Source organism: Brassica napus, chromosome A6 (genome assembly GCF_020379485.1).
Source record: "Brassica napus cultivar Da-Ae chromosome A6, Da-Ae, whole genome shotgun sequence".
In the NCBI taxonomy this organism is placed as follows: domain Eukaryota; kingdom Viridiplantae; phylum Streptophyta; class Magnoliopsida; order Brassicales; family Brassicaceae; genus Brassica; species Brassica napus.
Genome location: NC_063439.1, coordinates 27,958,018 through 27,975,515, shown reverse-complemented (window position 1 = coordinate 27,975,515; position 17,498 = coordinate 27,958,018). Strand labels below are relative to the sequence as shown.

General features: G+C 33.1%; 4 protein-coding genes across 4 annotated transcripts; 1 reads left to right on the top strand and 3 right to left on the bottom strand.

Annotated features, from left to right (window-relative positions):
- Positions 1 to 1,390: 1,390 nt before the first annotated feature.
- On the bottom strand, positions 1,391 to 5,158 carry LOC106427543 (berberine bridge enzyme-like 24). The gene is made up of 2 exons (XM_013868271.3): positions 4,570 to 5,158; positions 1,391 to 2,669 (listed from the first exon to the last, which is right to left on the bottom strand). The coding sequence occupies exons 1-2, from the start codon at positions 5,088 to 5,090 to the stop codon at positions 1,559 to 1,561; spliced, it is 1,632 nt and encodes a 543-aa protein (XP_013723725.2). The 5' UTR covers positions 5,091 to 5,158; the 3' UTR covers positions 1,391 to 1,558.
- Positions 5,159 to 8,025: 2,867 nt separating this feature from the next.
- LOC125609875 (alpha N-terminal protein methyltransferase 1) lies at positions 8,026 to 10,159 on the bottom strand. The gene is made up of 8 exons (XM_048781455.1): positions 9,899 to 10,159; positions 9,419 to 9,563; positions 9,298 to 9,356; positions 9,103 to 9,213; positions 8,923 to 9,024; positions 8,727 to 8,781; positions 8,540 to 8,637; positions 8,026 to 8,459 (listed from the first exon to the last, which is right to left on the bottom strand). Exons 1-8 carry the CDS (start codon positions 10,031 to 10,033, stop codon positions 8,334 to 8,336), a joined length of 831 nt encoding a protein of 276 aa, XP_048637412.1. The 5' UTR covers positions 10,034 to 10,159; the 3' UTR covers positions 8,026 to 8,333.
- A 1,552-nt stretch (positions 10,160 to 11,711) lies between these two features.
- LOC125609871 (probable calcium-binding protein CML43) lies at positions 11,712 to 12,435 on the top strand. The gene has a single exon (XM_048781451.1). The coding sequence runs from the start codon at positions 11,768 to 11,770 to the stop codon at positions 12,335 to 12,337; it is 570 nt and encodes a 189-aa protein (XP_048637408.1). The 5' UTR covers positions 11,712 to 11,767; the 3' UTR covers positions 12,338 to 12,435.
- A 175-nt stretch (positions 12,436 to 12,610) lies between these two features.
- LOC125609870 (epithiospecifier protein-like) lies at positions 12,611 to 14,228 on the bottom strand. Its single transcript, XM_048781450.1, has 2 exons — positions 14,112 to 14,228; positions 12,611 to 13,856 (listed from the first exon to the last, which is right to left on the bottom strand). Exons 1-2 carry the CDS (start codon positions 14,142 to 14,144, stop codon positions 12,858 to 12,860), a joined length of 1,032 nt encoding a protein of 343 aa, XP_048637407.1. The 5' UTR covers positions 14,145 to 14,228; the 3' UTR covers positions 12,611 to 12,857.
- Between the last annotated feature and the right edge of the window lie 3,270 nt (positions 14,229 to 17,498).

Here is a 17,498-nt window from a genome sequence, read left to right as displayed (position 1 = left end):
GGACCTACTTTATTTTCAATTGAATGTAATTGACTATCTAATTGAGTGCCACCTATGCATTGGGGCCTCTTTTAATTAATACAAAATTGAGGTTACATCTTTTCAAATGTTCCTCAATTAATATATAAGGGATGTGGACGAAGCAAGAAATGAAAAGCATAAAGTAAACGATACAAAAGTTTGTTAAACGAGTTTGTTTCCTAATCTTTGGTATTTCGTATAGATTTCGAATCTACTAAAACAAGATAGCAAATTACAACCAATTTGTAAATGTATAATACAAGCACAATCCACTTGAATTACCATTTTCTTTTATAACATGAACTCTTCAAGATAAAAAATTTTAAGTCCAAAGTTTAGATTTTTACTTCTGATTTTTGATTGGATCAGAAATTGGGATTGATTACACACTAAATGCAAAATGAACTACTAAACATCTTCAAATTCCAGAAAGAGGAAAAAAAAACCGAAAATCTTACCAGGTAAGATATGAAACCCCTTCCCCCTCTAAATTCCAAAAAAAAAGAAAAGAGAGAGAATATTTTGCGCCGGCGTAGAGGAATAATCGTGGAGAAAAGAAGGCTAGATAACAAATTACAACCAATTTGTAAATGTATAATACAAGCACAATCCACTTGAATTACATTTTCTTTTATAACATGAACTCTTCAAGATAAAAAAATTTAAGTCCAAAGTTTAGATTTTATCAAAATAACCTAACTCTAAACTAAAATTCTCCTAAGTCTAGACTTTAATCCTGCAAATCTCTTCAAGTATGTCACCACATATTTCACCAAATACGTCACCAATTATGTCAACACCTAACACACATCCAATGATACCAATGAGCACATCAACACTAACACATAACACATTTGATCACCACAAGCTCCAAGTAACGATAAACTCCGTCAAACACATCCTCAACAACAATACCACAAGCCCAAGACAACGGTATACTTCACCAGACACTACGTCAACGCTCAACAATCACACAATAAATCCTTCAATTTTCTCTTCGAGTTTTACTTTTCTAGTAAGATACATCCCTACTTATATAATAAACCACATACTTTTTCTCCAGATTCTTTCCATATACTTCAAGAAAATTTATTTTTCTTGTATAGACATTTTCTCTCTAAAACTCTTTTGCTTAATAATAAAAACGTCTATTTGTCTTTAACCACATATTCTATTTCTTTTACAAATTCTAGTTAAGACACGTAATCACAATAGATAAACTCTTTATAACCAGTTCACAACTCAAATTCTTGACACACGTATTGAACTATCTCATGAAATATTTCACGAACTGGTACATAATATCTCAGAAACTTACGTCTTCAATAAATACTCATTTTATAGGCCACTGAATTAGTATTGTTGAGGGTGAAACAAAATAACACATGCACGCCTTCTTATTAGCTAGAACATTTTCTGAAATACAGAAGAACCATTGCTCGAATGTCTTCTAGTTTATAATGTTTATTGCATGTTCTTAAGCTAGAATCAATAAACCATTATTCTTATTTTACATAGTAGTGGTTGTATCATGAGTTTAGCTATGAACGGGCAGCGTTGGGATGCTCTGCTCGTGTCTGAAGATGTTACCTGGATCAACCTTTGATTTAATCCTCACCAATCTTTCGAAATTTCCTTTGAAGTACGTAGCTCCCCATATCTGAGCATTTTTGAAGTTAGATGTCGTGTTTTTCGTGTTCTGTCCCAGGTCTAGGTCTCTGTAGTTCACGTAAGATTGTCTTGGATTGCTTGAGACATAAGGCGTCATGAAACTGTACAGCTCTCTGATCCAGTTAAGTTGTCTGCTCAGTCTCGTCCCAGTGTTTGAATTATAGAGAATCTTGAAGAGGGTTCCGCTTCTATGCGGGAAAGGGATCTCAGATTCAGAGATTTTAGCCATCATTCCACCGTAAGGAGTAAAAGCAACAAATGTACCAGGCTCTTGTTGAACCATTCTCTTGAAAATTCCTTTCAGAGCTAAAGCAGGGATAGGTTTCTTCACGATATCTCCCTTTGATTTGAAGGACGGATTCACTAAAGGTGACTTCACTTGAATCAATGCGTCAATAGGAGTACCACTTGGAAATTCACCATTGAAAATAACGGTTTCAATCCATCTCATTTCGGTACAATCCTTCTCAGTTAGCCCTAGCTCCGGAAATGCCTTCTTCATGATCCCAATCAAAGTGCCTTGGTCACCAAGAAACTGACCTCTGTACGATGCTGCCGCTGTATTGTTTCCACTGGCTCTGATTACCACTCGTATGAAGAGCTCTTCAACAAGCTTGTCTGCAATATGTTGCCACTTAGAAAGAGTCTTGAGGTCAGGGTCTTGTTCTAATGTTTTGGTAACGCTGAAGATGGTTAGGGTTTCAGGAACAGGAACAAGCTTGAGCTTCCATGCTAGAATTATCCCAAAACTCCCTCCACCGCCTCCTCTAATCGCCCAAAACATATCCTCACCCATCGAGCTTCTGTCGAGTAATTTACCATTTGCATCAACGATCTTTGCGTCTAGAACATTATCAGCAGCAAGACCATACTTCCTCATCAAGGCACCATATCCACCTCCTGTTATGTATCCACCTACGCCTACGGTTGAGCACAAACCTGCTGGGAATCCATGGATCTTGCTCTTCTCTGCAATTCTGCAGTTAAACAAAAGCAGTTAATCAACCAAAATATTCAATAGTGATATAATGTTTATTCTTATTGCGTTTTATACTATGTTACATGGAAACGGAAGCGGGTACGTGGAAGCGGAAGCGTATGGAAACGCAGAAGCGAGATTTTAAAAAAAATTAGGAAGCGGATACGTGTTGGAAGCGTATCCATATATATATATATATATATATATATATATATATATATGTAAGACTAAAAATTAAAAATTGGAATATATATACATATGTAAGATTATTTTTAAAAATCTAAAATTAAAAATTATATGATTTAAATTTAAAATAAAGCATTTATTCATTTATAATAATTTTGAAATGACTTCATATTTAAACTGTAAAAATACACATAAATTAAATTAAATAAATAATATTATATTTTTGTAATTCTTTATAATTAATTGACATAATATATTTGAATATATGATTTATCTTTAATAAAAACCTCAATGCATAAAGATAATTTATAGTATTAGTTTTAATATTTGTATATTTCTATTCTCTTTATTCAATACTATTAAAATTTGGATTATATATAAACTAAAACCTATAATTTTATATTCTTATTGATATAAGACATTGTGTTTTTTTTAAATGGAAGCATGATTCCAAAACGGAATCATAAGCTTCCAATGTGTTTTTAAAGAGAATATTTTAGAAGCGTTTTGGAAGCGAGATTCCGTAAGCTTCCACAAGGTTCCGATTCCGATTCCGGTTCTGAAGCGGGAAGTGGACGTCCGATGAAGCTTCCGTGCAACGTAGGTTTTATATTAGATTTCGCTAAATACATCTTGAATTTATAATGTTCATGATATTCTAAAACACTAGATATATAAGTTGACACAAAATACGTTTTCGTTTATATTTGTAAAAATTTGAATTCACTGATCAGTAGCCAGCAAAGACTGATTTGGTGACCCAGCGATCAAGATGAATTTCAATTGCCACTCAAAATATTTAATAGTGAAAAATATTCAATAGTAAAAATACATACAGTGAAATATTTGTTTATTCTATAAATTTATCAAATTCATTATTTAAAACACTAGATAATCAACATGACAGAAAAATATATTTTTTAGAACAAAAATATTTGACTTTTTCTTGATTAGTTTGTAAGAATTTGAAACACTGATCTGTAGCCGGCCAAGATTGATTTGGTGACTCAATGGTCAAAGATAATTTCAGTTGCCTTTCAAACATTCTTCTTTTTTTAACATAAATTTCAAACATAATGTGATATAGTTTTGAAAAATAATTCTAACATATATAATCATCTTTAGGTCAGAAAAAACTACATAACCAACAATTTACGTACGTAATTATCTATTTATATAATATTAATTAAAGTTATTTAACATGTACCGTAATATCAAAATTTTCTGTTTTTAGTTGATTAGTTCCATGTGCGGCAAGAAATAGCCATAACTTTGATGTTTTTTTGTTTTGACAACTTTGATGCTATTAGACTAAATTTTAAAGTTGTGTTGTTCAACTGGGACTCTATATACTTCATCAGAAATTATTCAAAACCAAATTATTTATATATTGAATCCTTTGAACTTAACAAAAAGAAAGAAAGCAATAACCTTTCTAAAACCAAATATTTTTAAAGATATACCACAGAAGAAACTGATTTTAAATTGTTAGTAGAATAAACCCTTCTTAGTTTATGTGGTTTCAGATCACCATAACCTTTCTAAAACCAAATTATTTCGAGTTTGCATTTTCCACAAATATTTTACTTAAAATTGGGAAATATCTGTACATATAACTATAATTTTTTTTTGACTAACTAGGAAATTAAATTTATATATAAATGCATACAGAAATAATGGTCTTTGAAACAACCGTAGATTAGATTAATTACCTGTAGTAAACCTCACCAAGTGTAGCACCAGCTTGAACCCAAGCACTATTTTCTTCAATATCAACATTGATCTGTCTCAACTTCGACAAATCAAGCAATACAAATGGTGTTTCTATCTGTGAAACATAAGACACGGCTTCAAAATCGTGACCGCCGCTTCTAACACGGAGATGAATTCCAAGTTTCTTTGAACATATGACTGAAGCTTGGACATGAGATTCATGAACCGGTTTAAATATGAAAGTTGGTTTGGGTGTTGCCTTGGTCAAGAATCGGTAATTCTGAGCCGTCGCTTCAAGAACATTGATAAAGGTTGAGGCGTTTTTTTCAGGAGTGAAGAACGTTTTCTCGAGTGGAAAATTAACATGTGTGTTTCTATGGAGACACTTGATGAAGTCTTCTTGTAGGTAGTTTGAAGAAACTGGTGTTATTGTGTAGGAAAAAATATACAGGGCTAAAAACGATATATAGGAAATCGAAGGGGGTGATTTTGAAAGTCTCATCTCTGCAATCAAAAGCATAATCAGCGAGGACAAGATGGAAATGGATTGTATGTTAGAAGTGTTCTTGTTTTGTCAATGCAGAAATGTATATATATAGGAAAGATTGTGATCAAACAAGATTCATTATTTTAGTTCAATTTTTTTTTTTTTGAATTATACAGAGGTATTCTGGTCTCACATAAATGATCCAGACTAGTCACGTGTTGCCACGTGTCGGTCCTCTGTCCCTGGCGATGCCGAAATGTTAATTCCCCAGTGACCGGGATTCGAACCCAGGTGGCGGTACTCACAGATGTAAGCTCTTTACCACTAGAGGTAGAAGCCCCGGTTTAGTTCAATTATTTCGAGATTCAATGGAATGGTTACATTGACTAGAATTATTTTGTCTCGTGACGTGAGACAGTGACAGTTCCATGTTAACGTCGTGACAATTTGACTCTCTTATTCCAGCTTGTGACCCCTTTTATTTTCTTGACTTGGCTTGCGTGGTAGACTTAGTCGCTCAACTTGTTATCTTGCAAGTTGCAACAGTTTCTCTTTTCAGTTCTCAAATCTGTTAAAAATTCCTAAGTCCTCATTTAAACGACGACTTTAATTATCTAAAACACGCACCTACATATACATATCTAAATCGCGGTTAGCTTCTTTGACTTTGAAGAAGCTCACCATCAGTGCAAATTCAACTTTTAATCATGAGCTTAGTGGACTTTTCAAAAACCCTACCTAACGTCTTGGTTCAGCATTTTCATTGACCCTCTAATATTTCTACCATTTGTTTTCACCTATTAATCATAAAGCCATCTCTGTTTAAAAAAATCATAAAGCCATCATTGATCAAAATGATGTTTCTTCATTAGTTTTTTCCCGTAAGATTTAATATCAACCAGCAAAGAAATAGTCAAGGCATTAAGAATTTAAAGGTGGTTTTTAAAACTTTCTTTTATCAAAATATGTTTTTTTTAATAATGTATACTTAATCATTTTAAAAACCTTTGTAACAAAAACATGTGTATGAGTTTTTTTTTTTGAAATATTTTTGGTAATTTCAGTTTATATTTGATGAAATAGTAACTTTAAAATATTTTCTAAATATTATTGAAATTTATTAGAGAAAAAAATAGATCACATAAAGAAAATTGTTACCGAAAATTGTTACACGAAAGAGCCTAGAATATTTTGAATTAAGGGCACCGTATACTCATCATGTAACGACCCGTTCCACAGTGTCCGATCCGGGGTTTAAAGCGACACACGTCTATTCATTTAGACCTCCCAACGTGTTTTGTTACTAGTCCTAGGAATCCGGACGCACTACCTTCGGTGATAAATACAATCCAACCATATCCATCACTTCTACTCACAATTCTGCGCACATGAAAAATAGAAAGAAAAGACATAAGTAAATGAATTACTCAGTGAAGAGATGAAGTAGACCAGTCTATCTACATGAGACTCTATATTACTCAATACGTGAAGAGATCTGATTAGCCACTGACAATTAATCAATCAAGTGATACAGCATAACAACAAACAAATGCAGTGGACTCAACCACTACTACACACTGACTTGACACTACGCAACCTAAACTCAAGGACCTAACGCACGCATATAGTCGCCCCCACCATGGCGGCTGTCATGCGGAGTGCCAAAACCAGTCTACGAACCGCAGCTCCTACATAACCTACATAATTACCTACTTGTGACCATTGGCTCATCTAGCACTGTCTACCATGCGGGCTCAATAGTTACTTATGCCAAGATTCGGCATGACTCAATCTTACTGGCGCCCCTCTCAAAACTCAATAACTCTACAATGCAATACAACTCAACAACAACATCTCTTTCTAGATACCACCATTCTCGGTGTCAACATAACATTCATTCTCATTCTCATTCTCATACTTTAACACCTTCAGTTAGCTAGACGTCACTTCTTTTCAGTGTCACACGAAAGTCAACTTACAATCAATACACTGAACTCAACTTACAATCAATACACACATACGAACAACACCACCCGGCTGGTGGCGAGGAGGGCGACGACCAGCTGCTTCCCACAATGGTGACTCGCGGCCGACAAGGAGGGAGAAAGAGAGAGGCGGCAGCTAGGGCTTTCGGAGTCTCCAGGGTTCCTCTGTGTATCTAAGTTTGTGAACAGTAAAAGATAGAAAGGGACTTCCTTATTTGTTGAAGAAAAAAAAATCCATGCTTATTGGATATAGATATTGCATCCAAATGCAAATACTAATTATAAACGAACGATATTTGAATGCATTATTTAGATGTTGTATTCAAATGCTAAATCTAGATGCTAAATTAAATACAAAAACAAACATGGCCTAAAGTTTTTGCATTGAGAGCATACGAGATTTTTTTTTTTTTGACTAAAGGCTTTCAAATTTAAAATAAAACGGTTACATGATAAGACCAGGTCTTATAGTCGGGAAAAGTTTTCATGAAACAATCTTCATGAGCATATTTAATCCCAAACCCGTGAAAATAACAAAGGCAAGGAAGAGATAAGATAGACCATCAATGGTATATGAAAGACAATATCTAATAAGATAGACAATATCTAAAGACAATATATACAAAGACAATAGCATACGAGATTTTGATCCCATTATAACACAGCAGCAGAAGCCCTAAACCAACGCTTAACACCTGAGCGGAGAATTGGAAACAACAATGACACTCTACATGGATTTTTGCACAATAAACCGTTAGATATAGAACCAGCAAAAAGCCTCAAACGCTAACAAGTTGCTCTAGCCAAAAGCAATCCGCAATTGCAACAACACCAGCAAAACACCCCACACCACTACAGATCTTCTACGCAAGTTCTTTGACCTATAATCATTTTTTGAACAAATAAGCAAAATATATTTAGGAGCAAAGAAACAAAGATGGTTGTCTTGTCTTATGGTTCACGTTTGGAGATGAATGCAGCAATTCAACATAAGGCACCTCGGCCGCAAAAAGGATTGATATAAGACAACTACGATTCAGATTACAAATCACCATTTGAGGAATACGCTCTAACTTATGTGTAAATTCTAGTACATATATCTTCAAATTCAGACAAATGAGCAGAAAATGAACAAGGTACATAAACCAGGCGAGGACAGGAGATTCGAGCAGGCCAGTGAACTTACCTCGAAGCAACCAAGCCTTGCTCCACGGATCTTACAATAACTTAGGTAGCTTCTTTCATTAAATAAAGTCTAGAATTTCGCACATAAAAAAAAAAAACAAGACTGTCATTTGATAATTTGTGGTCTGTTGCTGCTAGTTTTCGATCTGGTTCTGTGGACTTTGGGTGGTGTATCAACCGTTAAAGCATACATTTTTACAGCAAATAACTCTTTCGGAAGACCCTTCTGATCCTGGAAATGGTTTTGGCAAAACTGTAAGCTTCTAAACCAACAGTTTTTAAGACGAATTAAAGAAGAGACAAGAACTAAACCTTTGTTTGATAGAGATGTAACCCACATCGACGAAAGAGCTGTTTAAAGTAGGGATCCGATCTGGTGATGCTACGATCCTCTTTATCCAAAACAAATCCTGCGCAACACAAAAAAACAAATATACTTAAAGTTTTTATCAGATAGAACCGTTCATAAGAACATCAAAGTCAAGAACGGAAAAAAAACCTTGCTTAGCGAGATTCTCTTTCACAACAAAAAACCCACCGGGTTTAAGGCATCCCTAAGATCAACCACAAACATCACATGAGATTAAGCAGCAGAAAGACACAACCGCATCAAAAAAAAACTATGGTTTCACTTGACTTGTAATAGAGAAACAAAACATGGTGCAACGAAATATAGAAACAAAAAAAGTCTTCACCTTTGCTCGGTTAAAGAAAGAAACAAAATCATCGTCAGTGAGATGCCCAATGCACCACTGAACCCATATGACATCGTACCTCTGATCAGCTGGAGTAAACTCCTACAGTTATATCAAAAATATTAACAAAACAAATGTGAAGGAGAATTGAAAACTAAGATAAAACAGAGAATGTACTACCTGAAGAGGTACACAGAAAAAGTTAGCTGCTTTGTGCGTTTCTGAGCCCGTAGATGCGAGATTTTCACGTGCCGCATCGAGGAACTGAGCTACAGGCTCGACAAGATCAACCTAAGATGAAAAACAATAAAACTAAAACAGAGAAGAACTGAGAGCATAGCAGCAAGTGAACAGAATCAAAGAAAAACAATTCACCTCGTTAAAGTACCGTATCAGAAGATTCTTGGTGATCCTTCCAACGCCAGATCCACAATCTGCAAGTGAAGTTGTGTGATTTTCAAAGAAACACATGTGTAAAAAAAAAAGAGAAGAGTACCAAGAGCCACTAGATGTTGATTTGTTTCTCCATTCACTAATCTTTCTTGCAAAAGGGTCTTGAGAAAGACCTCACTTCCTATAATATCAGCATCATTCACATGCCCGTATCCTCCCAATACTCCATCAACAGAAGCTTCAACACCCTTCAATTAATAAATGAAATAAACACAATTTGGAATACATGTTAATCATGTTAGGGTTACAAATTTACTTGCAATAGAAGTCAATCAAATCTGAGATATACTACAGAGAATCAAATAAAGAAAAAAGAGGTGAAATTAAAACTAACCCTTCGAATGTTTACAACCGACCCGCCCGCAACACAGTTAATAGTAACAAAAATCTCTACAATACCATATATCTATACGTTTTTATAACCGTTAAAACCAGTTAAACCGCCCGCTCGTTCAAACCGCAGTTAACCATTCTAAGCCTAAGACAGAGACAGACAACAAAAAACAAAACTAATATAACTTACTTCCCAGTAAGAAACTCCGTCTCTGTACCATTGGGTCTTCTTCGTTTCATCTCCTTCTTCTCCAATTTCTTCTCTCCACATCTCTTGTGCGCTGTTAAACTCCTTCCCTTCAGAATCTACGCCACAAACCTCCATCGGATCTAAGGATTGAGCTAAAACGCTTCTTCTAAGTTGATACTTACGGTGCAAAGCAAAGCAGACGTCGTCGTCGACAGGCGGCGAGATATTGTTTTTGAGGTTGCAGTGGAGGTGACCGAATACGAATGGGCCGTAAAGAGAAAATGTCATTTTACTTATGGGCCTTTTTGGGATTGTGGGCTTTTGATTTAAAGCCGGGTCTCCGAGTCCTAATCAGAACTCAACCCGACTCGCTTTCCCATTGTTAGTTGAGTTTTGTTTTGTACTGTTTATTTTAGGTAATGAAGTTTTTATTGTATAAATCTGACATTAACAACATGTCTTTGTCTTTGTCATTTTCTTTGTCAACTAACATGTCTTTGTCTGTTAAATTGGAAAAATCTAAAAGATGGAACCAATAGGCAATTGGAACGTCACCAACGTGAGACATCATGACAAAAGTAACCACATTACGTAATATATAATATATACACGTAACTTATTCATTGTCAAACAGTCAACGCTGCCAAATAATAATATCCTTACCTTGTTTAAGAAAAATAATATTTTTTAAAATGTTCTATAGATTTTTATATGTTATTAATTAATGGTAATAAACTAAAATACAAAAAAAAAATATAAGATTATCGTTAGGGCAATTCTCATAAATTGACCATTTTCAAGTTTTGGTCACAAAAATAGACCATAAGGAGAAAAATGACCAAAATGTTTCATTTAATATGTAAAATGACACTAATACCTATATATATATAAAAATAAAAATAAATTTTTTTATAGTTTTAGATTATATGTTTTCAAATTTGAACTTTTTATAATTTTTTTTTAAATTTTCTTTTTGTAATTCGAAAATACTTTTTGAAACTATTTTTAAAATTTTTATTTTTAATATTTATTTTCTATTTTATAAACTTTTAAACCTCAAACCCAAATCCCCACCGATTAACTCTAAACCCTAAAATTTGGATTAGTTAACCCTAGTGGTATAAGTGTATATTTACTTCTTTAATGAAATATTTTGGTCATTTTGATTTTAAAGTCTATACCGAAATTTTAATTCTCTAGTGACCGGGACTCGAACCGAAGTAGTTTCACAGTGTTGGACTTATCTCTCGAGTTAATCACCACTGTGACATAAACCCTGTTTTTTCAGTTGTTGGCTGACTCGACGTTGCCTTCAAATTAAAGACTCGTTAACAAAAATCACTAAATACTAAATACTGTATTCACTATTTATAATCAATTTTTTTTTTAAATTATTAGGTTCGTTTGAATTTACTAATTTATATTCTCTTGTGTAGCTTCGAAACATTTTAACGAAGAACAAATCAAAATATTTTAATTAGTTTGCCTCGTGATTCATAGCTTATCACAGAAAGATATATATATATATATATACTTCTTCCGTTTTTTAATATAAGTCGTTTTATATTTATGCACGTAGATTAAGAAAATCATTAATTTCTTATTTTTTTAAACAAAAACATCATTAATTATTTACGTAACCACAATTCAACCAATAGAAAAATAGAAAATATATTATCATTGGTCATACAATATTAATTATTAATAAATTTTACATAGAAAACCGAAAACAACATATAATTTGGAACAAAAAAAGTTTCTCTAAAATAACTTATATTAAAAAAGGGAGGGAGTATTATAAAGAAATGAACGATTAGTATCCCCCTCGTGATTCCTACAAGTCTCTGATTATACTTATAGAGAGCGAGTATGAAGAAGAAGACAGCAACAATGGAGATCACCATTAACGAGAAGAAGATATTCTCGAGACAATCTTCTTCATTCAGGCTACGAAGTCCGAGTCTAAACGCTCTCCGTCTCCAACGTATCTTCGACCTATTCGACAAAAACAGCGACGGATTCATCGCCGTCGAAGAACTGAGTCAAGCCCTCTCACGACTTGGTCTCGACGCGGATATCTCGGACCTCAAACCAACCATCGAATCTTACATCAAACCGGACGAAACCGGACTCCGGTTCGAAGACTTCGCAGCACTCCACAGAACACTAGACGAGTCCTTCTTTGCAGGAGACTGCGAGTGCGACGGATCTCCAGAATCAGATCTAGAAGAAGCCTTCAAAGTGTTTGACCAAGACGGTGACGGGTTTATCTCCGCCGTGGAGTTGCAAAATGTTTTGAAGAAGCTAGGGCTTCCTGAAGCAGGAGAGATCGAACAAGTGGAGAAGATGATTGTCTCCGTTGATAGCAATCACGATGGTCGCGTTGACTTTTTTGAATTCAAGAACATGATGCAAACTGTTCTTGTCCCTTCCTCTTGAAACTTTCTCGTTTGATTTGTTTCTTTGAAAGAAAAACAATTTCAAGATGAATCTTGTGTAATGTTTGATTCCAAGAAAATCAAATTAATGTTCTGCTTGTTGGTCTTAGAGCATCAAAACATCGCTTTGGTGTGAAATAATAATCAAATAACTCAAACAAGATGAGAGATATAAAAAAGATTGTATTGCACTGTTTGTGCTGTTAAAGACATGGAGATAGATATGGTGAATAAATGTTAAGAGGACTGCAGGAAATTAAACGAGACAAACAAATTTGTAGATAACTTCATATCATTTATTAAACACACAAGTAGTAGTAGTAGTACATATTATTCCAACCAGTACAGTTTTGCAAACGAGAAACACACATAGTTTAACTTGATAATAAGCCACGTACAGTTGGCTGATTTTGATAGGTTTCACAGACCTTTATTTTATCTTACATATTATGAGACACAACACAAATAGTAATAATACTCACCACACAAACGAACCTTTGAGAGTAGTGAGAGAGCATTGCTTAGGCGGAATGGACTGCGTAGAAGTACATTTCATCGGTACGTTTGTTGGTTGGACGCTTCCCTCCATGCATGAGGAGGCCTTGCTTTCCATAGACGGTAGCAGTCGTGTAGGCAGGCCAACCGAGTTCACCCGGCTCAGCTCCTCCTCCAAACTTCTCCCACACCAAAGTCTCGGTGTTCAACGCGTAACCCTCATTGGTCAATGTTCCGGGACCCAAATGTCCGTTTGTGTCAGGCCAGACCTCACCTCCAAATATTATTATGTATTTTCCTACTGCCGCATGCGCAAACACGCTCCTCGGAGAAGGTTTCTCTCCTTTAGTCTCCACTTCGGTCCACTTTTGAGTAGCAGGATCAAAGTAGTGCACAAGATCAGACTCATAGTCGTTTTTTCCATTAGGATCAGGCGAAGTTGCAAACCCGTAAACCACCCAAATCTTTCCTTCCACCACAATGAATCCAGCTCCTCCTCTTCTCTCGAACCTAGGGAATTGCTCACCAGGATCAGGTAGCTGAGCCCACTTCCCATCAGCAATGTTATACGCCTCAATGGTCCTGAACCTGAAGGGGGTCTTGTTGGTCCCGCCTTTGCTCACCCCACCGAAAACATACACGTGGTTTTCATCCGAAGCCATCGAGTGGTAAGTACGAGCCTCGGGTCCTCCCTCTTCATCGAGCTTGGTGATGAACTTCCACTCCTGTTTCACCGTATCGTACGAGTAAAAGTCGTCGAACTGTTTCTTCTCATCACGGCCTCCGAATAGATAGAGCATAGTTCCCACGGCCACCATGCGGGTGCCCAGAGCCTGGACGTTAGGGGCTTGTCCGTTGGCCGGGGCGATTGACCATGTGTGAGTGTTGAAGTCAAAGACGTAAAGGTGTTTGTCGATGGAAATGTTTGGAGTACGCTCGCCACCGAAAGAGTAGAGCTTGTCTCCGACCACGGCTATGCCGTGTGAGCTTCTTGCTCCAGGTCCCTCTCCTCCTTTCTGCTGCACCTGTTAATTAATGATGATGATGATGATGATTAATCACAGTTAAAACTGAATATATATGAGTCGGTTTATTACTCAGTTACTTGACAGTCAGGGTGGTAGTACGAAGTTATGACAATATACTCATTATACTCGAGTAAAAAAACAATGAATATCCAATTCTAGTATAATGTTTTCTCGTGCAAAATAAAGAACTGATAGAAATTAAGCTAGCATTTTAAAAAGAATTCTTTATTAATTAATTAACTAAGTAATTACCTTGATCCACTCGCCTTGCAATGTGGGAGCCATAGCTGCAATGTTCGAATTTATGTATTTGCTATTTGCTTGCGTCTATCATCTTCTTTCACTGTTAGTCTATTTATAGGCCAATATTCTATGTGTCAAGATTTTTTCTAATACTTTCAGATTTTATTTTTTCCTAATTATTATTTTTCAAAAGTCACACAATATGATTCTCAAAAAAAGTCCTAAATATTCTATTTAATTAGAGGATTAGAAAATATAGAGAGTTGAAAAACTTTCAAGGTGTACATATAACTGTTCTTTTCTATGTGTATTAGTCGAAATCAATGTGTATAAATCACATCAAAAATTAATGAACTAAATAGTTTTGAAAACTATTATTATTAACATAAGTTTTACTTCTACTATATTTTGGTATTATATCATAGTTACGCAAATGCAGTGCTTACTACGATTTTTAAATAATAATAACATTCACTGTGTTTACAGTGCATACGATTGTAGGTAGGTTAAAAGTTATTTTAAAATTTTACTAAAATGAAAACATTATATTTTTCTTCTGTCGAATATTATTATATTAAATTAGGATATATTTATAAATTTCAGAGATATTTATATAATCTCTTAGAAAATATATTATCTTTATTATTGTAAGTTTTGTTTAAAATTATAAACTTTTAATTTATATTAGAATTTCATTTTTTTAAATTTTATATACTGTTATTCTTATAAAATAATTAATTATATATTTTATCTTAGAAAATATTGCATTTATAAATCACGACAAAACCATGTCATATTTTGCAAACACTAGGAAAAATGAGAACAAACGAGAATTTGTCTGTTATAATCATTGTTGTATGTATTTTGTATGTTTTAAGTTAAAACACTACAACAAATTATATCAACTAACAACAAATATAACAAATCTTATTTGTTACAACTACCAATTTTAAAATTGTTCAAAAATGTTTCAAGCTACAACAACTTGTTAACTCCCACGCCAATCCATTATATTTAAGCCACTTATGTCTTAAGGTGTTTATTACTTTTCCTACTGCCACTTGTGCTTAGTTCTAACAGCAATTAGAGAATTTTCGATCCACTTTATTTTGTGTTTAAGAAAATATAAATTTCATTAAAATTCTAGATAATATAAAAATTCACATGTATTTTTATAGTACTTATGTTTGATAAATAATTATAAAAGTGTGTTGAAAATGATCTTAGTGCTTGTTGCTTGTTAATGTTGTTCTAAATCAAAAGCTCTTTCTCATGAATAGCGGTCCACATGTGACAAAAGTATTTCTTTTTGAAAATACTATTTTAATATTAATAAAATATTTAAATAGAAAATTAAAGCAAATATTTATCCTCTATCAAATATTATCATATTAATATATAATATAAATTTTGAATTGATATATAAAAGTTCAAGAAAAATAGTTTTATCCTTTAAAAAATATTATCATATTAAACTATGATATATATATATATATATAGAGTAAAAAATTTAAACTGATATATCAAATTTTAAAATTGTTCATAATGTATTAAACGGTTAATAGACGTTTTTTATATTTTTTTTGGTAAAAAGTTAGTTGATTTACATTGTTTAGTGTGCATGTTGCTTGTTAATGTTAAATCAAAAGATTTTTTCTCATGAACAGGCGGTCCACATGTGACTAAACTATTTCTTAAAAAAAAATACTATTTTAATATTAATAAAATATTTAAATAGAAAATTAAAGCAAATATTTATCCTCTATCCAATATTATCATATTAATATATAACATAAAAGTTCAAGAAAATAGTTTTGTTCTTTAAAAAATATGATCCTAGTATCATATTAAACTGTGATATATATATATATAGCAAATAATTTAGATTGATATATCAAATTTAAAAAATTTCATAATATATTAAACGGTGAAATGTATTTAGTTATTTATGTAACTATGTAGCCAAATTAATTGACGTAATTAATAAGAATATAAATATATTTTTGTAACTCTTCTAATCTGTGTGAAAATTGTAAAAATAACTAAATAATTAGCACTATAGTTGGGAACATGTGTGTTTGTGAATATTTAGTTATTTATGTCTAATTCATACTCTCTCAGCTGCACAAAGATATATTTTTCATTTGTTGTATAAAAACACACAGTAATTAGTATTATAAATGTGTATATTAGTTCAGGATATCTATGCCAATATATACATTTTTATTAATTTAATAGAGTGTTGTATTAGAACACAAGAAATAAAAGCCTCAGAAATCAAATGAAAAATTGAAAGATAACTATTGAATATGACAATTAAAAAATATATGTAGAATATATACTCTCATTTTAACTTTTAGTTTAGATAAAATCATGATTTTAACATAATATTTATTTTTGATTAGTGAATATCAGGATTAGATTTGTTTTCTAAAGAAAAATTAGCTGAAATATAATTATATGTGTGTGTTATATGATATATTTTTTTCAGGGATGGAGAGACTGTATGATTTATAGACCTTATAAAATTTATTTATAATAGGTAGTTAGTGAATATTAAAATATATTAAATTTGATTATCAACTTCGTGATTATACTATCCAGTTTTTGGTTCTATTTCAAGTTAAACTACATTTCTACATTAGTTAAAAAATATCTTTTTAGTTTTATTTATTTATTTTTATCAAAATTATCATCTACGAAAAATGTCGAGAAAATGAGCTTATGTTTTTGAAAGATTAGAAGTAGTAAAAAATGTTAAATGTTATCTCTGAATTCTATCGACATCAAGAGTTATTACCACCTATAAACAATGTGTTTAAAGATGATACCAAGAATTAATCAACAATTTAGTTATTAAGTACGTACCATTTACATTATTATGTGATGTACATTCAGCTTATCCTGTATATTTGTGTTGCACTCTGATTTCATGATAGAAAGAATTAGTTGACTTAAAGCCAATTTTCAAAAAAAAAAAAAGAATTAGTTGACTAATATTTGGGTAGGATTTCCAGTCTTCTGGATGATTTTTATTTTCTGAGGAGAATGTTCTTTGCATGGAATAGCCGGCAAACATAGGACAAGACTCGTTGATCTGTAGGAGAGCAAACTTGCACTACCTACGACTAAACAGATTACTGTGTGCCAGTGTGGGCTCTATCGGGTGATATGCATGTTGTTGGGTCTGATCTTTTTCTTTTTTATTGGTAAAGATTACTGTGTGAGCAAACTTGTATGCATGCTGTCGGGTCTGATCTAGTGATCTACAACATGAATGATATAGAAAAATTTATGGAGCTGAAAAAATATATTTTCTGAAGACTCTCTGACATATAGTAAAAGGACAACATAAGTCTAAAAGAGCTTATTCTGAATTTGTTTAATATAAAGTTA